The sequence below is a fragment of the Vulpes lagopus genome, chromosome 1 (genome assembly GCF_018345385.1).
Source record: "Vulpes lagopus strain Blue_001 chromosome 1, ASM1834538v1, whole genome shotgun sequence".
NCBI lineage: Eukaryota > Metazoa > Chordata > Mammalia > Carnivora > Canidae > Vulpes > Vulpes lagopus.
This window is the reverse complement of record NC_054824.1, coordinates 123,994,014-124,017,130: the sequence shown is the minus strand read 5'-3', so window position 1 is coordinate 124,017,130 and position 23,117 is coordinate 123,994,014. Positions and strand designations below refer to the sequence as shown.

The 23,117-nt window shown below is 46.2% G+C and overlaps 1 protein-coding gene and 1 long non-coding RNA gene across 5 annotated transcripts in view; one reads left to right on the top strand and one right to left on the bottom strand.

Annotated features, from left to right (window-relative positions):
• Positions 1-23,117, top strand: part of KCTD1 (potassium channel tetramerization domain containing 1) — a 188,194-nt gene that overhangs the window by 78,828 nt on the left and 86,249 nt on the right. The window contains exon 1 of one of the 4 annotated variants that reach the window (XM_041727936.1): positions 9,092-9,131. The exons of 1 other annotated variant lie outside the window; for it this stretch is intronic. Coding sequence is in view for 1 of the 3 variants with exons in the window: in XM_041727866.1 (XP_041583800.1) it covers positions 10,438-12,297 (1,860 nt within the window). In the remaining 2 variants the exon portion in view is untranslated. Of the gene's footprint in view, positions 1-9,091; positions 9,132-9,931; positions 10,062-10,128; positions 12,298-23,117 lie in introns of those variants that run through there. 2 more of the 4 variants (XM_041728082.1, XM_041727866.1) reach the window with 2 other exon arrangements.
• On the bottom strand, positions 6,769-10,316 carry LOC121475073. Its single transcript, XR_005983621.1, has 3 exons — positions 10,252-10,316; positions 8,269-8,460; positions 6,769-7,519 (listed from the first exon to the last, which is right to left on the bottom strand). It is a non-coding gene; the product is annotated as an uncharacterized LOC121475073 (long non-coding RNA).

Below are 23,117 nucleotides of genomic sequence, written 5' to 3'. Positions count from 1 at the left end.
CAACTGCTAAAACACCAGTCTGCCCAGAATGGCAGGAAGCATAGGGAAGACTGGCCCAAAAGAATCAGAGAAGGTGCCTCAGAAGACTTGAGTGGAGACTGAAAGGTTCACAATCCTGTGGTGGGTGCCATCCATATTGCACAGGATCATGATGACTGCTAGCATTTATTAAGCACTTACAGTATGCCAGGTGCTATTCTAAACTTTTCCCCTATATTAACTCATTTAATTCTCATAGCAGCACCCCCCTCATGCTATCAACAAAGACACAAGCATAAAGAGGTGAAAATTTTTGCCCAAAATTACACAACACCAATGTGGCAGAACCAGGATCTGAATCCAGGTTTCTGGCACTAGAGCCCCAGCACTCAACCACTGTGATATACTCTCTCATTATAGAGAAGGAGACCCATGAGTCTGCTGAAGTTGGGGAAGGCTTCCAAACAGAGGTAACATGTGGAATCATTCCAAAAAGTTCTCTGGGAGTTCAACCATTGAGCAAGGGGATGAAGAGAATGTTAGGCCAAGGGTGTATGGACCAAGGTATGCAGGATGAGAGACAAGCGTTTTTAAGGAAGAGCAATTATTTTTTTGGCTAGATGGTAAGGTGGTTTTGGGGGGATGGTGGGCACCACTAAAGGACCTAGTCTACGTTTCTTGGTTTCAAGGAAGAGGAGCTTATACAAATAGGGCAAGTTAGAGGATCTGAAGGCATCCCATGGACATCCAAGGACAAAAAACTAATCACGGCCAGGACACACGTGAAGGCTGTTCCCTCCTCCGTGGGTGGCAGTACCCCAGCCTCAGCTTCTACTCTGTTCTCTGAGTCACAGAACAGCAAAGAAAAAACACCAAAAAAAAAAAAAAAAAATGACCTGGATTAAGGTAATGCCATTGGGACTGGAGAGCACAAGCCGAATGGGACAGATGTGATCTGAACATGAGGGAGCAGTGAAGGTGACCCCTGGGCTCCTAAGTTGAGTGCACTGCAGAGACAGGAAATAAGGAAGGAGGAGCAGGTTTGGAGGGAATTATGGACTGAACTGCGTGCCCCCCAGATTCGTGTGTTGAAGGCGTAACTCCCAGGGTAGTAGCTGTATATGAAAATGGGGTCTTTAAGGAGGTAGTTCGGTTAAATGAGCTCAAAAGGGTGGGGACCTGATCCAATAGGACTGGTGTCCTTATAAGAAGAGAGAGACACACACACCAGAGATCTGCATCTGTCTCTCTCTACACAATCACAGAGAAAAAGCCATGTGAGGACACAGAAAAGGCAGCTGTCCACAAGCCAGGAAGAGAGGTCTCACCAAAACTCTGACAGCACCAGAACTACGAGAAAATAAATTTCTGTTGTTTAATCCATCCAGTTTGTGGTGTTTTATTATGGTAGCCCAAGATGACCGATACAGAGGGAAAGATAATTAATCCACACTTGAATTAAGATAATATATGGATTTAAAATGAATTGTGAGGGGCATCTAGGTCGCTCAGTTGGTTAAGTGTCCAACTCTTGATCTTAGCTCAGGTCTTGATCTCAGCGTTGTGAGTTCAAGCCCAGCGTTGGGCTCCACACTGGACGTGGAGCCTACTTAAAAATAAATAAATAAACAAAATAAAGCAAATCATGAGAATTTGCAGGGCGTTGTGCTTCAGGGGAAGTAGAGGGTGAGTGACGGTATGACAGAGAAGGAAGAAGAAGGGATGTTGTCCAGGTTTCAGTCTTGGATAGAGGGTGAATTCTGGTGACTTTCACAAAGCCTGAGATTTGGGAGTTGGACCTGGACTGAGAGTAAAGGCATAGTTAGGATTTCCTGGTTATAAGCAAGGAGTGTTAACCGTAGGGATAGAGAGAGACTAAAATGGAAGTGGAACCTCACTGAAAACCAAGGTGAGGATTCTTGGAGGGCTGAGTCCCCTGAGCCCCACTACAGCACTCTCAGTAGGAATGAGCTCCTCAAGCAGGACTGGGCTGATTCAATGGCTCTGCTGCCTTTTTTTCTCACTCTTGTCATAATTCCTAGAGAGAGAGACTGTTTGGTTCAAGAGTTGCAGTCCAGGCTTCTAGTTAGCCTAGGGATTGGTTGTCCAAAGAACTATCCTTGATCTAATCAGTCAGGGCTCTTGGTCATATGATGGAACACTTGGCTTGACAAATCTGTCCCTTCATCAGTAGCATGAACAATGTAGGATCCCTTAGAAAGGTCCTGGGGGCATTCCAGGCAGTGTAACTGAAACGTCTACCATGGAGAGTGGTAGGAAGATCACTATTGTGGTTTTAGGTGTACTAGGCACATTTGTAAAATCTGCACATATGATTTTAGTTCTGTTATTTTTTTTTCAACAAATACTTTACATTTTTTGCCAAAAATCTATTGATTACATATTTTGAATTATGTCATACTTTAACAGTAAACCAATGATACTGATTTTATGGAAATATACTCAAATAGAAGGAGTGTTTTTCTTTTAGGGCCTGGAAATAGAATGAAAGGACCTGGTCTGGTAGATTGTTAAGGAAGTGTAGGTGCTCCACAGTGACCCTCATTAGCTATGTGATGTTGGGTGAGTTATTTAAGTCCTCGGGGTTTCTACTCATCTGGAAAATAGGAACAATCGTCACATATATTCCTGAGAACAACTCAAGAGTGCTCACACAAAAACCAGACCCGCAGGAAACATTCACCAAATGTTAAGAAAGAAATATGGCGTGTATATATTTTTCCAGAGTTCTATACTTTCTGAATCTTCTCCAATGAAGACTTACTGCTTTTATAATCTGAAAAAAATCATGGACCACAGCTTTGCCCTTTTTTTTTTTTTTTTAAGAGAATGAGCCAGAAAGAGAGAAAAGACAATAAAACAGATGCAATCATGGATCGAGGAGTCCGCTTTTATTTGAAGTAATGACAACTTGTGGCTCTAGGCATATCCTAATCAAAGTACAGACTGTAGGAAGAGTCCACGTGAAGAATTATGAGCTCTATACTGGTATCAACTGTGTCCTGGCTCTGCAAATTTAGGTCCCAAAACAGAGTGATTAGTTCACAAGGTTTTCTGCCTTCCCACCCCTCTTTGAGGTTTTTCTGTTTGATGGGGTGCAAAGCCTGGATTTCCAGCATCAAATTAAAGAAATAGAACAAACCCCCATCCCAGGGCTTCTTTAAATATTCAGATAAACCCATGTGCCCCCATCACTTAAATTAAGCTTTCCTAAGAAAAAGTAAGTCAATTAGTTCAAAATGTGGGTTAGTGCTTCTGGGTATTTAAAAGGGGATTTTTTTTTTCTTTTTTAGTTCATTTAGAAACATAGCCACGGGGCAGGTATATACCCACTCCTCAGCACGTCCTGTGAATTGCCATGATATATCTAGATACTAATTTCTGATATCTAGAGCTCCGAAATCCAGTCCTTAAACTTTCTCAAACTTGTGAAGATACTGAAATGTGAACTTTAGATTTTATTTTGCTTCCCCTTTTTATTTTATAACCTTTATCTTCACCATCATTATCCATATTCATCCAAGGGTGCTTGACATTGCTATAGAACATTGAAAAGACATGATTTTACTCTAATTGAACTTCTTCCTTCCTTCACTGAACAAATAATTAATTCTCTAAACTTTGTAAACAAAAGCAGTCTCTAAGATATTATGAAATGTTTTTCTAGAGCAAACTTTGTGACAGGTACTGCAAAACTCATTTGTCCAAGTGGTCTGGATGCAATAAACCAAACTTTACCAAAATACAGAGAAAATTAGGTATTTCTGAAGAAGGTAATTTCCGGAAGTAATTTCTAGGTCATAGAACATGAACATTTTTATGTTTTTTGAGAAATTGCCTAATTGCTTTCTTATAAAAGGCTATCTTAATTAATATTAACAATTTAAAAGTATGAGAATAACATTTTCATACAATATTTCGGTATAAAATGGGTTTTTATTTTTTGTTGTTTGTTTTGCTTTGTGTTTACTGAATAGGCTACTTTTTAAAACTGTACCAAGTAGTTTAAGGAATGTTTTATGTGCCAAAACAACTGTAAATAGCTCCTCCATTATTTATTATATATGTACTTGTGACATGACATTAACACATATCTTTACTTCTTTTTCCACCTTAATTAGTATTTCAGTGGCAGAGAAATACATTTTATTAATAAGAGGACTAACATCCACTTCACCCACTTATCCTTTAAAGAGATGTGACTAGAAGAGAAAGAAACATATCATTGATTTTATGTTTAATTTTGATAGCCGTTACATTTGAGGTTTTTTAGTAACCAAGTGGTTTCATTATCAAATTATTATAACAAAGAGCACACTTTGTAGTTCCACAAAAACCACAATTTACTTATGGAAAACTACATTCCCCTCATACATTACTTGTTTTAAAAACAGCCCAGGGACCAGTAGGTGATTATTAGGTAGAATAGTTACTGGGTGGCAATTAGAAACTTAAGAATTCTACTCCTGTCAATCACCGTGTTAAGTTCACTCTGACCTGTTTTTTGACAAAGTACCAAAGATAAAAATAGGTAATACCCTCCTTGTCCCCAGGAGATTTATGCAGAACAGCCCAGGATTTCAATAGAAAACACCTCACGCTGGTCTGGTCCGGTTTGTGAACATTCCTTCAATCTCTAATATTCTTGATTGTCATTTTTTCTAAGACACAGATGGGTCCCTACTTCGAAGAGCCCAGGAAAATAATACTAGTGTTTTAGGTACCAAGTGACAAAGACGACAGTTTCCTAGGGCATCTCTGCTCTGCTCACAATCCAAGTTTAGGACTCCACTTAGTACAATCCTGGCTTTGCAAAATTTGATTCCCAAATCAAATGACACACAGAAGTATTTTAATGGTAGGTAAATACTCCCTTAAAGACTTTTCTTCTTCAATTCTTTGGTTCCTAGAAGGCTGTATGTGGTCAGGTGGCTAAAGTGTGGACTATGAAGCCAAACTTTCCTGCCCTACCAAGGTCTGGGAGACCCTGGGAAAGTGGCTTAATCTTTGTGAGCCCTTCTGGCCCTGCTTTTCTTTTTAATAATCAAACCTGGCAAATAGAGCCTTAATACATAAGAGCTAACAGCTGAATGTTTACTACTGTTCCAGACAGTGTATTATGTGCCTTACTCATATTAACTCATTTAATTCTTGAAATAATCCTATGAGGTAAGGGTTATTAGCTATCATTCAGAAAATAAAATAATGAGAGAACCAACACATCTTAAAAAGGCAACTAGATGGGGCACCTGGTTGGCACAGTGGGTAGAGCATGTGACACTGGTCTTGGGATGACCTTGGTAGGGCAGGAAAGTTTGGCTTCATAGTCCACACCTTAGCCACCTGACCACATACAGTGGGGTTACACGTAGAGATTACTTCAACAGATAAGATCTTCAAGAAATAATTAAAAAATTAAAAAGGTGACTGGTACATGGTAACCCATGTAGTCTTGTTTCAAAGATAAACTTTTAAGCAGTCTGCTACATTTCCTTTTGTTGAGGGCAGCTCTCTCCCACACACAAATATTTGTATGCGTACTGAGTATCTATCAGGCGCCAACCGCTCTGCTAAAATATGCTAAGGAATTGTATTGAAAATGGACCAGAGATGCAGCAATAAATAAGACCTAGTTTTGCTCTTCTGGAGTTATTATTGTTTTCTTCCACTTTACAGAGTTAGAGTACATGGGTTCTATTTTTCATCTGAGTTCAAAACCTATTACTCAAGATGATCTTCACATGAATTCAACAGAATTTAACAGTGAAACTTTGAAACAGAGATAGATCAGAATAGCTTCAATTTGAATTACAATTTAACCTCCACAGTAGTTTACGAATCTTTTAGTAATCAAATCAAGAAAGCAGGACTTGAATGTGATAAACCCTATGCTTTTCCTGGTCTCTGCCCCCAAGAACCAACAAAATTTCTTGAATTTATCAATTTAAATCCTCCCCAAACCACCTAGTTTATTTTTTTATAAATTGATTTTTTTTATTGGTGTTCAATTTGCCAACATATAGAATAACACCCAGTGCTCATCCCATCAAGTGCCCCCCTCAGTGCCCAGTCACACCCCCGCCCCCACCCCCCACCCACCTCCCCTTCCACCACCTCTAGTTAGGTTCCCAGAGTTAGGAGTCTCTCATGTTCTATCTCCCTTTCTGATATTTCCCACCTAGTTTATTATACTGATACCTCCATTCCTCCATCCTTCAATCTACTTCTGCCATAACTTCCTACAGTATGTTCTCCCAGAGAGGCAATTATGGCAGGGAAATAGTAAACCAAAGCAGTCTTTACGTGTATTTTATTTGCAAACAATAATGCCGCCTTACAGTTGCTTTTTGTCCTGATTTTTCACTGTAGAAATTCAGATCCATGATATTTTAAGTTTTTTACCAAGAAGTTTCTCGCTAAATATAAATCTAACTAATCTGTTCATTCATTCATTTAATGTAAATGACTGGAGTGCTCATCATCGCCCAGGCTCCAGCTTCAACTACAAAGGTATATTGGTGTAGCAGAAGAAAAAGGCAGATAAAAAGCAACTACATCAATGATACAACAGATGATGCTCAATAGATTGGAAGCAAAAAGGAAGAAGAGCTGAATGTGTGTCTATACGGTATAACCTCTCATAAAGTATGAACATGGAGTGGGAGTAGGTGGGTTGTAAAATGAGGGGTAAACATTTGGAGTTTTTCCTTTCAAAATAACCATGTCACTACTTTCAAGTCATCTAAGAAATAGAGCAGCACAAATATATAGACGGTACTTTTTAATGATTATGAAAGCGATTAGAAAATGTGGACCATATTGTTGAACATATAAACATCTCAGCACAGCTTTTATAGTAATGAGTTGTGACAGTTAAATAATTGTAATAAATGGTTCATGCAGCACCAGAATGACTTAATATAAAGAAGCTATGCATTCTGCACAAGAAATAAAGAAATCATCCTTACAAAGGAGCCATCAGTTATGAGTGGTGGGGGAGTTCAGTGGATTTTATGATGGGGCGGAATCAAAGTGGAGGGATCCCAGCTGGGCTGATAGAAGACAATCATTACTGCCTCTTTGCGGAAATAAGAAGAAACCTTTTTGATCCTCTCAGTTTGGTATTGAGTTATGGTACCACAGGATGTTTTTAAGGAATCACTTACCAAACCTGGAGTTGAACTCCTTTATGAACTCAACTGTAATTTTGTGTTACTGGGTTTTTAAAGTCAAGCAACTTATTTATTTATGTTTGGTGGTGGTGGGAAGGGCTTTTCTGGGTGTTCTTCTCGATGAACACTGTAGGTTCTAACCTGAAGAGGTCTTTTCCAGTATTTGATGAAGAATCATTAAATGTGCAAAGAATTTTGGTAGCTTCTCAGGAGCTGGTGCCACAAAGCAGGTTCATGATTGCCAGAAAATCAGGCCAAGGCATACTTTCCAAGGTGCGTTTTTCCATCTAATGTCTGCGAGGGTCCTGCCCGTTGTTTGCAAACTGTCCAGGCAGCAGCATCTGAAACTGTTGTTTTGCTACATCCGTTAAAGATTTATCTGCACTTGGGGTTGTGGGTTTTTTTTTTTGTTTGGTTCGTGTTTTTTATTTTTATTTATTTTGGTTCAGCTGTTGCCCATCACCCCCCTCTCCCCTTTGGCTTTTGCCGGTAGGGACCTGCCCTGAGGGGTATTTTGTCCTGGGAGCACAAAACTATTTTCTTTTCTGGAAATAAGTTGACGTCAACTGGGAGCTGTTTTTGGTTGCTTTGTTTCCCGGAGCGTCCAACCCAGCACACCGCCTCCGGCAAATTGCAAGCAATTCAAAGCAGCTCGCCCAGCAGGGAGGGGAGCTAGAGGGAGGGGGGTCGCCTGCCTTAGTGGGGAGACCTGGGGAGCCGCTCTGCTCCGAGGCTCGAGCGTGGGCCGGGGTCCCCAGGCCGCTCCGGGAGCGCAGCTCCTCAGTGCAATGCGCTCGCGGTGAGGCCCACCGGAGAGCAGCCCCTGGTAGGTAACCTGCTGGGCGCCCACCTGAGTGTTCAGCGCTGCTGGAAGTCCCTGCCCGAGTGTTCGGGAAAACCCGGGAGCATCCCGGGACAAGGGACCAGCCCTTGGTGTGTGCACGGGTTCTCCGGGGCAACTAACTTAGTGCCTATTGCCCTGAGCTCCAGGAAACCAACGCCTTCCCACATATTTCTGGGGGCGCTGTGCATTTGGGACAAAGCCCGCAGCACCTTGGGGATGATTCCCCAGGAGTGCAACCACCGAATTCCTCACCTCCCCGGACGGTTGTCCGCGGACAGTAGGGCAGATGAGAGCGTGTGCCGCGTGCGTGCGTGTGCGCCCGCGCCGAGGAGCGGGGGCTCGGGGGCCGGAAGGCACCGACTTGCTCCGACTTGTTCACACCTGGCGCCGTTTCCCCAACTCTCTGCGGCGTCCAGGGCCGAGGAACCACGCGTAGGGCGAGCACTGATTGTTGGAGAAGAAGACATCGTCAGCTCCCACTTCGACGCCCACACGGCCCAGAGACGTAGTCTACCCTCCCCCCCCCCCTTACCGTTTCTTTCTTTTTTTTTTTTTTTAATTACGAATTGACGGACGGGCTTCTATTGATGCGTAAAGTTATAAAACTGCCCTGAAAGCAAAACGGGGGGATCCGGGAGGCCGGGGGTGGGTGGGAGGGGGGCAACTGACAACACTTCTATAGCCGAAGCGCCTACAATTAGGACTCGGGGGCGAATCCGAGGACGCCCCCAGGAGAGGCTGAGGCGGTCTCATTGCAGGGTCGGCGCGCCCGGGGGTCGCGCTGCTGGGACTCGGCTCCGTCGGCTCCCCTAGCCCCTGGGACTCGCAGCTGGCGGGAGCGCCAGGGGACACTGAGGCTGCCCGAGGAGGATCAGATTAGGATGCAGTCCGAGCTCCGGAGGTGGCCGGGGCTGTGCCGCCAAAGAAAACAGCCGAGGTCTGGGGCGGCTCCGGGGGCGCTGCCCGTGGGCCGGGAGAGCGCGGGAGGCGGCGACGCGAGGACGTGCCCGGAGTCTGGGCGCGCCGGGGGCGGGCGCTCGGCTGGAAGTGGGACAGTGTCTCCTATGGGAAAGCGGGACCCGGCGAGCTCTTTGGCCGCCTTTCCAGTTTCGGAGGTATCCGCCCCCGTGCGCCGGAGGCAGCGCAGCCCGGAGGGCGAAAGAATGGCGGTTGGCAAACTTGGAACGGGAGCGCGCTCGGGACCCGAACTGCCGGAATTGCGGCGGGGGCGGGGGCGGGGGCGGGGGCGGGGGCGGCCGGGACCAAGTTCACCTTTTCCGCCCACCCGCCCACGGGCCTTAGGGACGGGCGCTGCTCTGGCTCCAGCCAGGTGGAGCGCCTCGCCAGAGGGAGCCGTGTCCGTGCGCTCCGGGGCAGGCAGGGCGGCGGCCCGCGCGGGTGGGGAGGGGTCCCCGCGGTCCCCGGGGCCCCCAGCGCCTCTCCCCGTGTCTGCCCTCCCACCGCCCCTCCCAGTCTTTGCTCTCTCGCTCCTTCCCCAGGCTGGCGGGACCGGCGCGGACTTGCCCTAGACCTACGGGGAGCGCCCCAGGTCTTTAATGACAGCTTAAAAGAGGCTGTTGGAAAAGTCGAAAGGGATGAGGCTGACGTGGGGCGTGTTTCGCTCCTCTGCAAGAGTCGGAAAGGGAGCTGGGAGCCGTGCGGCTGGCCCCAGGCCCCCGCGCCTCGCCGCCAGCAAGTAGGTGGGGGAGCCGCCGCCGCCAGCCCCATCCCGCTCCCAAGCCTCGCCCGCTGCGCCCTGGCCGCGGGCGCAGAGAGGGTGCGGGGCCTCGCCGTGCCTCCTCCACCCTGCTCATTAACCTGCCGGCTCCGCTCCGCTCTGGGCGGCCCCAGACACGGGCTTCGCGGAGGAGCACCCGCGGCCCGCCCGGCACTGCCGCCTCCCCGAACCCCCGGCTCCGGGGGGCAATGCGGGGGCGGCGGAGGGGCACTGCTCCTCGGGCATTACTTAGAGACGCGAGACCGCCCCGCCCTCCCGCCGGCCCTCCCTCTCTCCCGCCCGGGCCCGCGCGCCACTCCGCCAGAGGGTAAGTTGGGAGTGTTTCACCCCCACCGACAGCTCTCCCTCCCCTTTCTTCTTCTTCTTCTTCTTCTCTCTCTTTTTTTTTTTTTTTTTTACCTCCCCCCCTTCAAAGTTTTCTTAGGAGTGGGGAGAGGGGTGAGGCAGGAAGAGGGTCCAGCCAGCCCCCGTCCTCGCCCTCTCCCTGTCTAACTCACCCCCGCCTCCCCTGCGCGCCGCGGCCCCTCCGGAGCAGCGCTCCGAACTGACAATTGGAGCGCGGCTCCTTTAAGAGCCCGGCTTTGCCTCCCGGTAGCTGAAGGTCATTAAACACAAAAGCTCTCAGCGCTGCGGTCCAATATAGCGCATGCGCCCTGCCCGAGGACTGGCAGAGAGACGGCAATATGGCGAGAATGCCTGGCAGCGGGGACTGTAACACCAGCGCGGGCGGCAGCGCCGGCGCCGCCGCCGCCGCCGCCGCCGCCGCCGCCGCCGCCGCCGCCGAGAACAATGGGGAGCGGGGCGAGGGCGAGCGCGGTGCGGGGGGCCGGGGCCGCGGCCGCCGCCACGGCCGCCCGCACTACTGCAGCGCGGGCGAGGAGGAGGAGGAAGAGGAGGAGGACGACGAGATCCAGGAGGTGCAGATAACGGGGGACGAGGAGGAGGAGGACGGAGGTGGGGGGCTGGAGGAGGACGAGGAGGAGGACGAGGAGGAGGAGGAGGAGGAGGAGGAGATGGGGCTGGACTGGGACGAGCCCCTGGAGCCCGAGGACTCGGCCGGGGAGGAGCTGGAGCCCGAGCCGGTCCATATGATCAATATGGACCCGAGCGCCGCGCTCGAGCCCGAGGCGCCGCCGCGACTGCTGGCGCCCCGGGCCCGCGGCGGGCCGGCCGGGGACAGCGCCGAGCTGGACCCCGACGTGCTGCAGCGCCCCGAGCGGGCCCGGCTGAGCGAGAACACCCGGCTGGCCACCCGCTACGCCGTGCGCATCTTCCGGGAGTACCTGAGCGAGAAGGCGCAGAGCCCGGACTTCGAGACCATGGACAAGGGGGCGCTGTGCCGCGTGCTGCGCTCCTTCTACGCCGAGGCGCGCTCCAAGAGCGGCCAGCTCTACAGCAAGTCGTCGCTCATCAGCATCCGCAGCTCCCTCAACCGCTACCTCAACGAGCCCCCGTACTGCCGCACGCTCGACCTCACCAAGGACCCCGAGCTGCGCAGCGCCAACCTGACGCTGGCCGCGGTCATCCGCAAGCTCGAGGAGCAGGGCGCGGGGCCCGTGGTGCAGAAGCAAGCCATCACGCGCGCCGACCTGCGCAAGCTCTACACCTCCAGCGTCTTCAGCACCAACACGCCCTTCGGGCTCCTCAACAAGGTCTGGTTCGAGACGTGCATGTACTTCTGCACGCGCGGCCGCGAGAACCAGCGCGAGCTGGAGGAGGACTCCTTCGGGCTGGCCATGGACGAGGACGGCCGCAAGTTCGTCTACTTTAAGTCCCTCGGGCCTTACCACAAGTCGCGCTCGTCCTCGTGGAGCAAGAAGCGCGCCGAGAGCAGCGACGAGGAGAACCTGCCCCGCATGTACGAGACGGGCACCGAGTTCTGCCCCTACGCCAGCTTCGTCAAGTACCTGTCCAAGCGGAACCCCCTCTGCAAGGCGTTCTTCCAGCGGCCCCGGGACCACTGCAGCGAGGGCGATGTGACCTGGTACGAGAACAAAGCCATCGGCAAGAACTTGCTGGGCACCAGGATGCAGATGCTCTCCAAGGCGGCCAAGCTCTCCAAGACCTACACCAACCACTGCATCGGCGCCGTCTCCATCGCCACGCTCAACAGCATCGCGGGCATCGGCACCAAACTGGGCTCGCCCGCCCCGCAGGGCTGCTACGCCGAGGCCCTGAACGGGGCGGCTCGCCACCACTCCCACCACCACCACCACCCCCCCACCCATCCCTCCCACCACCACCGCCCCCAGCCGCCCTCGCTGGGGAACACCTATATCCTCCCCAAAGACAGCCAGGTCGGGCCCGACGTGAAATCCGAGGCCGCGCCCAAGCGCGCACTGTACGAGTCCGTGTTCGGGTCGGGGGATATCTGCGGCCCCTCTTCCCCCAAAAGACTTTGTATCCGCCCCTCGGAGCCTGTGGATGCGGTGGTGGTGGTTTCCGTGAAACACGACCCCCTGCCTCTTCTTCCAGAAGCCAATGGGCACAGAAGCACCAATTCTCCCACAGTAGTTTCACCTGCTATTGTTTCCCCCACCCAGGTAACCAAACCAAACTCTATGCATGAAATGTTTCTCTGGTACCATTTCGGGGGACTAACTCGTGTGCTAATGCAGCTCTGGGGTGGGGGCGGGGAGTTGCTTTGAAAAGTACTAAATATACCGAATCAGATTTGATCTCACCCTTAGAAGCTTAACTTTCTCGGTGCTTTTCAGGAAAGTTTACATCTAACCTTAAAAGATGTGAGAAGGCACGCTCCCTAAACCCCTGCAGCGCAGCGCAGTAAGGCTAAAACTTCAAAGTTCGCAGAACAAAAGGGATGGCGGCAGCCCGGACTCTCCATTGAACGCTCAGAGTTTGCTGAGGCAGGGAGCAGGAATACCGTGCATTTAAAGGAAGCAGTTACTTAAAAATTTATCTGCATAAAGTAACCATTACAATATTCTCTTGCACATTCACCCTAACTTAGGAAGATTTAAAACAAAAACAATTCGGTACTGAAAAAGAAAACACCCCAAGCCCGCTTCCTGTTTCAAACAAACATTGGTGGAGAGTGGAGTGGAGAGAGATGGGCAGTCCAGTGCCAGTTTAGACCATAACAGGTAGCTGAACGTAAAGTGATGTGCCGGGTGCAGTCCCCATAAACCGAAGTCACCTCTTGTTAAGAGATGGAAGGGGTCTCTGCACTACCAGCACTGTGGCCACCAAACATTGCTGCCTTTCCCCAGCCCCATGAGGCTCACCATCTAGGGGACAGATAAGACTTAACAACATAGATATTTAATTAAGAGAAAACAGCACAGCACGGCAGTGTGGCGCTCTTAACCCAGAGTTAAAGAGTTGTATGTAGCCCAGAAGCTGAGCCACCGTGGGCAAATGAGTTCACCTCTCTGGGCTTCAGAGTCCTCATCAAGGATCAGGGAACTGTTTTGATATTAAATTGATTTACTTTTGAGCAGTACCAAATTTTAGGTTGGGATCGAGGGCTTCCTTGGATGCTTCTTGTCTCGTTGAGAGGGATATATTCAGTTATTAAAATTGTGTTAATCTTTTGGATACTCTTCCCTAGGAGCCAGAAAGCCGAGGTCTTTGGGGATTCTGCTCTGTTCCGCAGGCAGTAGTACCCACGGAGGTTTTACAGCTCTGACCTCCCTGCCATCCAGCAGAAGTAGGAATTGTGACTGTAAGTCTGGAAGGGGTAGTGCAGGCCTTTCAAGAAACAGATGTCAGGTACCTCTGTGCTTTTTCCAAAGTGGAAATTCCAGTTCTGGACAAACTGACCCTTTCAAAGGTTTACCAGCTAATCAGCAAGCCTCAAGGCCAGCAGAGAAAGGGGCTGTGAACAGTAATATAAACACCAAAGTTCTCTAAAATACACAAGACCTGCAGGCTATGTGTCTTTATGTGCTTCTAGTGTGTGGCGGGGGTACATTTCCGACAGATCAGGAGGTGGTTTTATGGAGTAGTAAGGCTACAGAGGAGAATTCTTCTTTGGGAGAAGTTGGGTTTGCTTTTTCCTTGAAAGCAGAAGTAAATATTCACCTTCTTGTAAAGTAAGACCCTTAAAATAATCCTGGTTTAGAGTCACACATGCTGAATTAAGAGTTAAAAGCCTGGGAAAGTTTACTAAAGTATATATCTGCTTGGAATAATAATGAAACAGTTTGTCTATTGGCATCTGTCTGCCGGTTTCTTGACATCAGTGTTCTACAGAATCAAGAGTTAAGATTCACAAAAGGTGGAGGCGGGAGTTGTTTAGTGGGTTTTGTTTTGGCCTAAGGAATGTAGTTGCTCTGTCACAGTCTTGTTTCAACCGAGTGAGATAAATGAGTTCTGTAAACCTGACTACTGATTCTTTTCTGAGTTACACTCAGATAAATATAGTTTCAAGTTAAATATAGATTTGAGTGTCCATATGTTGGCTATATTGTTATTATGCAAACATTATTTTAGCTAAAACACTACAAAAAGTTGTTCTTTTTGCCCATATTCAAGTCAGCTTTTCATCTATGGTAAAGTAAGTTTTTTTCATCAGCATTAAGAAGTTTTAAGGAAACTCTTTAGTAACTTCTGTAGAACTCACTTTATGAAGTCTGAGCATTCTAAGAATGAAACGAATGTTTGGTTTATGTAGAAAGCCGATATTAAACTTTTTCCTCTTGTATTTATTAACATCACTGGAACTTTTGAGGTCCATGGCATTTCCTTGGGATTGTTGACTGGCTGGGGTTACTGGCCCGAGGCACCGCTTCAAGCCATCAACTGCTCTTGCTGGTCATTAATCTTCAGGAAGTGCTGTGTGTACCTTGAGCTTCGGTCATTGTTACTTAATTATAAACATAGACTGTCTAACCTTAATATTGGCCAGGTTTATCAAGTGGCATTGCATGGAAATCACTGTTGATTGTATTATCCTAGACTTCTTGATAACACGCACCCTGATACTCTGGTTCTCTTTTTTTTTTTTTTTTTTTAAATTTTTATTTTTTTATTTATTTATGATAGTCACAGAGAGAGAGAGAGGCAGAGACACAGGCGGAGGGAGAAGCAGGCTCCATGCACTGGGAGCCTGATGTGGGATTCGATTTCGGGTCTCCAGGATCGCGCCCTGGGCCAAAGGCAGGCGCCAAACCGCTGCGCCACCCAGGGATCCCTCTGGTTCTCTTTTAACGTGACAGGTTTCTCAAAGAATGAAGAGCCTGTTACTTTTAAGTGCATTTACTCTTTTTACTTCTTGGGCGTTAATTACTAAGTGTGTCATTTGTGGGACTGGTTGAAAAATGAATGCATTCAAGGATTAACGATTACAGAATTTGTGATTTTTACTCATGTGAAGTTCCTGGCTTTTGTGGAGTTGAGGAGGGAGAGTTGTGGTTGTGATGGTTGCTTTAAGAAGTTCACTCTTTAATTCTCTGGAATGGCTGTTAAAAGCAAAGGGCAATTCTTGTCTCCCCTCCTCCTGCATAGCTGTTGTGACCTAAGATGATCCAGTTACTGGTGGAGCTTCCCAACAATCTTGGAGATCACATGGTACATTTTAAAAGGTTTTAGCATAGCCCATCCTACATTTTCAGAGCTGTTCTCCTTGCATGAAAATACAGCATTTCTCCTGCCTCAGAGAATAATACCTCAGCTTAGATGGAGAACAAGATTTCTAAGTTTAGTCTTTATCACTTACACAAAAAAGAATGTAATAAGAATCTAGATCCTAAATATCATAGTTTTGTTGCTAAAGCTTGCCTCTCTCCAGCACCAAACAAAAATGTGAAAGTCAGCTCCCTAAAATATACTTAGACACAGTCGTAAGCTTGTGACAAAGGTGTCTTCAGTTGCTCTTATTTGACTTTTACCCAGATTATTTCCAGAAATACTTGTAAGGAATTCTGCACATAGGAAATAAGCAGTGGGAAGAATCTGGAGTTGGTGGTACACAGCTACTGCGTCTGATTCATTGGCTTCTCTAGGGACGAGAGTCATCCTTAGAGTTTCCCAGCTGAAAGTTGAAGCAGCCTCTCTGTGGGGGCACACACAGTTGAGCCTTGCCTTGGAGAAGTCAGATATTGATAGCACCGGGAGGGAAAACGGTGATCGTTCAGGTGCTTACTGTGGTAAGGGAGAGGGTATATTCAATCTGTCTACCAATGGGGGAAAAACAAAAACAAAAACAAAAACATGTATTTTATAATCGCCAAAGTCTTGTTTTTAATTTGGGAGGGCTACTTACTCTCTTTCTTTCTTTTTTTTTTTTTTTACTTACTTACTCTCTTTCTTAAAGAGGGAATCAAACTTCAGTAAACATGAAGGGAGTCGTGGGTTTAACAGCCAAAGCTGTTGTAGCAAGACTTTTTTGTAATGGTTATCTGGAGCTATTCGGGTTAGCTGCCTTGTATAAAACAGGTATTTTTCGTGATCTTGAATGTTGGCTTATGGCTATCTTCCTTTTTCTACTGCAGGAATATTTGCCCTCCCGTTCAAATTGGTGGAGAAACTAAATGTCAGTAACCTAAGTATGTAACTTTTTTCATTCATTCAGGAAACAGTTATTGAGCACCTACTATTTTGGCTTTTGTACCAGGAATCTTTATAAATTAATCCATTTTCCACTTGGCAGGTAGTTGCATTGGCAGGATTTGGGCCTCATTAACTATTAAAACCAGATCAAAATAAAGAAAGTTAAAAGGTGATGCCCTTAGTGTTTAGCAGCAGTCCTTTTGGGAAAGAAATCTGTATTTTTAACTCTTATATATTATTACCGCAGTCATTATGCAAGTAAATTCTTTTAAATTGCTATGAACCCACGTGTGTATTAGCTCACTATTAAATCTGCTCCAGGAAACGGGAAAAGAAGTATGCTGCTGAACGAGAAAGGGGCTCCCCGTTCATTTGAAACTTAAATCTGTGTTGTCACCCTGATTTTAAAATCTGGCTCCCCAAAACAAATGTTACCTAAAAGGCCATCCTCTTCTTGCAAATAAGAGCTCCTTCTTCAGATAGGACTGCTCATTGCACGTGGGAATGCTGAGGCTGTTTCTGCCTTGGCCTAGGCCCACTTGAGTTATTTAATAAAAAGTTCAGTTTCAAGATGACCTTTTGGTGTCTTAGCTGCCATTTGAAAAGCAAAATTGATGGAGGAGTTGTGGTGTGGTGGCCCATGTTGACAATCTTGGGAACAAACCTATAAGCTGGTAATCTGTGGGTCTTTCATTTGCCAATACTCTGTTTCCAGGACCTATTTTTACTTCTCTTGATTGATCCTTCACTGCATTATACCGGTTAGTCAGGATGCCTTTTTAAAGACTTCTCTGGACAATTTAAAAAGAGAAGGTAGAGGGAATTAGTTGGTCCAAGAAGGGATATCGATTGTCCTTGATAAAGCAAAATGAAAGAAAACGTACCTTTCAGATTTAAAACATTGCATGGGCAAACTTTTTAATTTAACACTAGTGGTGGTGTAAGGCCACTGAATTCAACCATTGTTGATTGAGCCCCTGTTGACCTGCTAAGTGCTGTCTAAAGGAGTAGGATCTGGCCCTTGCCCTTAGTCCTCAGTGGGGCTTTGCAGAGGACGGGCAAGTTAGTGTGGGCTTCAGACTAGAGTGACTGTGTGATACGCACACATCACAGTGGAAACAGATGAACTTTTAATGTTTCAGGTTCTGTACGATTTTAGGCTCGTTGGGTTTTCAGATTTGTAAAAGTTTCTCTTGGCCTGCTATTCTTCAAGAGAGGATGGGCTCTGAATGGTCTTTATAACTGGGAATGAGTTTCTACGTAGACTAGAAATAAATGAGTGTTTAAGCCAGTTGAGATAGCTCACCACAGCAAGGGCAATATTTCCAGATGCCTGCGGCTTGAAACCAGACAGCCGACCACAGTAGATCCACTGTACTACAGGAGACCAAACCTAATGAGACGTGTTGTAGGTTTTTGGTAATTCTCTGCATCCTCTCTGTTCAACTTTCTTTACACTCAGACTTCTCTCAACTTCTACTTTTAACAACCTGACAGAGCCTGTTCTTTCTCTCTAAAAAAGATAACATTATATGTGACCGCAGATTTTTAGTAGTCACTCATTTTTTTTTGTTTTTTTTTTTTATCGTTCACATCCTATCCTAAACTTGGTCCAAGTATGGGATGACCGAATTTTCAAAAACAGCAAAGTGGGAGATCTCTTATAAGACTGTGAACGTCCAGAGCGTCTGAGTGTTTCATCAGAGGTTTTGTCACAGTGGTTTGCTGTGGGGCTGCTTCCTTCTGGAAACCCACTGCATTCTGAAACCTGTGATTCCTGTTTAGACCTGTGATTCCTGCAAATTGGCTCTCCAGGCAATGAGTTTGGTGTTTAATATGCAGGATGCAGGGAAAGTGTGCCCTTCATGTTGTGCCCAAGATTGCGAATCCGAGAAACCACCAAGGAGCCGACACCGATGCAAGCACACGAGGGTTTATTAGCAAGCTCGAGCTTAGGTCCAAGTGTACCCGACACAGCGGAGAAGGGACTTGGACCCCAAGGTGGGTTACAGCTGGGTTTTTATGGGCTGGTCTAGGGGATTTCCAGAAGGGGTGGAGGAATTTCTTAAGCTCTGTTTTCATTCCGATATGGGACTTCCTGCCACGGGCGTTAAGCTCTGTTCTCATTCTGATATGGGGCTTTCAAGGGCGTTAAGCTCTGTTCTCATTCTGATATGGGACTTTCTGTCAAGGGTGTTCTGTGGTTTTTCCTGTAACTGAACTAGGGTAAAGTTCAGCTCTTATGCACAGGGGCCTGAGATGGCTGTACTTGTGCTAACGCTGAACTTGAGGTGGAATGGCCTTAATTGTCTCTTGGCCTCCACACACGTCATACTGGAGGAACGGTGTGAGGATGGTAAAGGGCTCCCATGTTGATTGAGTCCATGTATATAACCCTGGAAAGCTGAGGGACGTGGGGCAACCCTGAAGGAAAGAGGACCGGGAGCCCGCCAGAGTTGTTTAGCTCCCCATCAGCAGACCATGCCCCGCCTCCCACCCCTCCACCCCAGCCCACCCCCCAGGTAGGTATTTGAAAATCACCTTTAACCTGCAAACCTTTCCTGGGAGGGCCTAGCGTCAAATTCACACCTCCAGCCACTGCTTTCTCCTGATCACCTGGCAGTGAACCCAGGAAGATGGGTATTTTGATCCCAACTGGGAGGAAGGAAGGTAAAATGTACTACCTGAAAGGGCTGACAGATTTAAGAGAGCATCAGGTTGTAGGCTTCTAGGAAAAAAAAAAAAAAAAAAAAGGAGAGGAATTCAGAAAGGAAGGAATGCTGAAGGATGGCAGAGATGAATGGCACTTCCTTTGTGAGTAATATGGTCACCAAATTAGATTGTCAGGACTAGTTTGGAAGCTTTTAATCATCATTTTCTAGTTTAACATCACATCTCCAGTGCAGGTTCACCCAGCTCAGTCAGGTGTCTCACCATTCAGCCCTTGCCCTTCCTCTCCCACCTAAGAAAAATGGAACTGTTACTTATAGCATCTGCCCCATGTGGGTGCTTTTGCACCATATGCCATGGATCAAGCTAGTAGATGCGCTATACGTATGTGTGTGTATACACACACACACACACACACATTTATTTGGTATTTCTGATTTCTCCATCCCCCTCCATTTAGACAGCCTGGTCGTGGGTAATACATTCATACAGATACAGATGCACACATATGTGTATACAAACTTGACACATGAAAAAAAACCCTCCATTTTGTTATTGTGGTCTGAGAAATAAAGTATTGAAGGCAAATTTCTTGAGCTTGCAGGTGAGTTATGATACCTGAACTCATTATGTTTTTTGCCAGGTAGTTTGAAGGAATATAACCTAGAAATGAGAACTGTTTCAGCATTCCCAGCTCCCTAGCCTAGGTTCAAGGTAAGCAGTTGGACCCAGTCCAGGCAGGAGTGAATGAGAGGCCTGCTTTGGCTGTGAAGGTCTCATCCTATGGGGCCGCAGTCTGGGGAGACAAACAAGACCCCCTTCTTGCCGAGTCTTGATGTCAGCTGTCACAACCTCTAACTGATTCTGTAGTTATAAAGTGGTGTGTTGCCATTATAATGACCAAGACATACACACCAGACAGACAGACAGAGGTTTCTGTTTTTTTGTTTTGTTTTATTTTGTTTTTACCCTGGCCTACTGACCGGCAGCCTCTGCATCACTTGGGAACTTGTCAGAAATACAGACTCCCTCCACTCCATATCCCTGAATCAGCTCCCGCCTTTTCACATAATTCCCAGGCAATTTCTGTGTGCAGACCACCTTGATGAGCATTGGTTCGCATGGTGTCTCACCTGGTCCTCATCCAGTTCCTCAAGGAGTTATGGTTATCATTTCCATTTTTGAGGGAGGAGACAGAGGTTTAGCTGTACTTGACTAACCTGTTTAAGGTCTAACAACTGATAAGTAACTGTGCCAGGATTTGGATCCAGACCTGTTTGATTCTGGAGTCTCTGCTTGCTTGCTTGCTTATTTATTTATTTATTTATTTATTTATTTATTTATTTATTTATTTATCATTTATTTATGTAGATTTAAGATTTATATTTATTTATTTATTCAGAATACGTAAGGAGAACAGAGAACACAGGCAGGAGGAGAGAACAGGCTGGTGGGACACGCTGATGCGACTGATCCATTGGATCTCTAGGGAACGAGATCATCCATAGAGTACCCAGATGAAAGTTTAAATCCATCTGTGTGATCCAGTCTTCTTAGAAATCAATAGATAGCACCGGGAAAACTGATCATCAGGTGCTTACTGTGTCAGGGAGAGGGTATATTCCAATCTGTCTACAATGGGGGAAAAAAAAAAACAAAAACAAAAACATGTATTTTATAATCGCCAAAGTCTTGTATTTTAATTTGGGAGGGCTACTTACTCTCTTTCTTTCTTTTTTTTTTTTTTTTACTTACTTACTCTCTTTCTTAAAGAGGGAATCAAACTTCAGTAAACATGAAGGGAGTCGTGGGTTTAACAGCCAAAGCTGTTGTAGCAAGACTTTTTTGTAATGGTTATCTGGAGCTATTCGGGTTAGCTGCCTTGTATAAAACAGGTATTTTTCGTGATCTTGAATGTTGGCTTATGGCTATCTTCCTTTTTCTACTGCAGGAATATTTGCCCTCCCGTTCAAATTGGTGGAGAAACTAAATGTCAGTAACCTAAGTATGTAACTTTTTTCATTCATTCAGGAAACAGTTATTGAGCACCTACTATTTTGGCTTTTGTACCAGGAATCTTTATAAATTAATCCATTTTCCACTTGGCAGGTAGTTGCATTGGCAGGATTTGGGCCTCATTAACTATTAAAACCAGATCAAAATAAAGAAAGTTAAAAGGTGATGCCCTTAGTGTTTAGCAGCAGTCCTTTTGGGAAAGAAATCTGTATTTTTAACTCTTATATATTATTACCGCAGTCATTATGCAAGTAAATTCTTTTAAATTGCTATGAACCCACGTGTGTATTAGCTCACTATTAAATCTGCTCCAGGAAACGGGAAAAGAAGTATGCTGCTGAACGAGAAAGGGGCTCCCCGTTCATTTGAAACTTAAATCTGTGTTGTCACCCTGATTTTAAAATCTGGCTCCCCAAAACAAATGTTACCTAAAAGGCCATCCTCTTCTTGCAAATAAGAGCTCCTTCTTCAGATAGGACTGCTCATTGCACGTGGGAATGCTGAGGCTGTTTCTGCCTTGGCCTAGGCCCACTTGAGTTATTTAATAAAAAGTTCAGTTTCAAGATGACCTTTTGGTGTCTTAGCTGCCATTTGAAAAGCAAAATTGATGGAGGAGTTGTGGTGTGGTGGCCCATGTTGACAATCTTGGGAACAAACCTATAAGCTGGTAATCTGTGGGTCTTTCATTTGCCAATACTCTGTTTCCAGGACCTATTTTTACTTCTCTTGATTGATCCTTCACTGCATTATACCGGTTAGTCAGGATGCCTTTTTAAAGACTTCTCTGGACAATTTAAAAAGAGAAGGTAGAGGGAATTAGTTGGTCCAAGAAGGGATATCGATTGTCCTTGATAAAGCAAAATGAAAGAAAACGTACCTTTCAGATTTAAAACATTGCATGGGCAAACTTTTTAATTTAACACTAGTGGTGGTGTAAGGCCACTGAATTCAACCATTGTTGATTGAGCCCCTGTTGACCTGCTAAGTGCTGTCTAAAGGAGTAGGATCTGGCCCTTGCCCTTAGTCCTCAGTGGGGCTTTGCAGAGGACGGGCAAGTTAGTGTGGGCTTCAGACTAGAGTGACTGTGTGATACGCACACATCACAGTGGAAACAGATGAACTTTTAATGTTTCAGGTTCTGTACGATTTTAGGCTCGTTGGGTTTTCAGATTTGTAAAAGTTTCTCTTGGCCTGCTATTCTTCAAGAGAGGATGGGCTCTGAATGGTCTTTATAACTGGGAATGAGTTTCTACGTAGACTAGAAATAAATGAGTGTTTAAGCCAGTTGAGATAGCTCACCACAGCAAGGGCAATATTTCCAGATGCCTGCGGCTTGAAACCAGACAGCCGACCACAGTAGATCCACTGTACTACAGGAGACCAAACCTAATGAGACGTGTTGTAGGTTTTTGGTAATTCTCTGCATCCTCTCTGTTCAACTTTCTTTACACTCAGACTTCTCTCAACTTCTACTTTTAACAACCTGACAGAGCCTGTTCTTTCTCTCTAAAAAGATAACATTATATGTGACCGCAGATTTTTAGTAGTCACTCATTTTTTTTTGTTTTTTTTTTTTATCGTTCACATCCTATCCTAAACTTGGTCCAAGTATGGGATGACCGAATTTTCAAAAACAGCAAAGTGGGAGATCTCTTATAAGACTGTGAACGTCCAGAGCGTCTGAGTGTTTCATCAGAGGTTTTGTCACAGTGGTTTGCTGTGGGGCTGCTTCCTTCTGGAAACCCACTGCATTCTGAAACCTGTGATTCCTGTTTAGACCTGTGATTCCTGCAAATTGGCTCTCCAGGCAATGAGTTTGGTGTTTAATATGCAGGATGCAGGGAAAGTGTGCCCTTCATGTTGTGCCCAAGATTGCGAATCCGAGAAACCACCAAGGAGCCGACACCGATGCAAGCACACGAGGGTTTATTAGCAAGCTCGAGCTTAGGTCCAAGTGTACCCGACACAGCGGAGAAGGGACTTGGACCCCAAGGTGGGTTACAGCTGGGTTTTTATGGGCTGGTCTAGGGGATTTCCAGAAGGGGTGGAGGAATTTCTTAAGCTCTGTTTTCATTCCGATATGGGACTTCCTGCCACGGGCGTTAAGCTCTGTTCTCATTCTGATATGGGGCTTTCAAGGGCGTTAAGCTCTGTTCTCATTCTG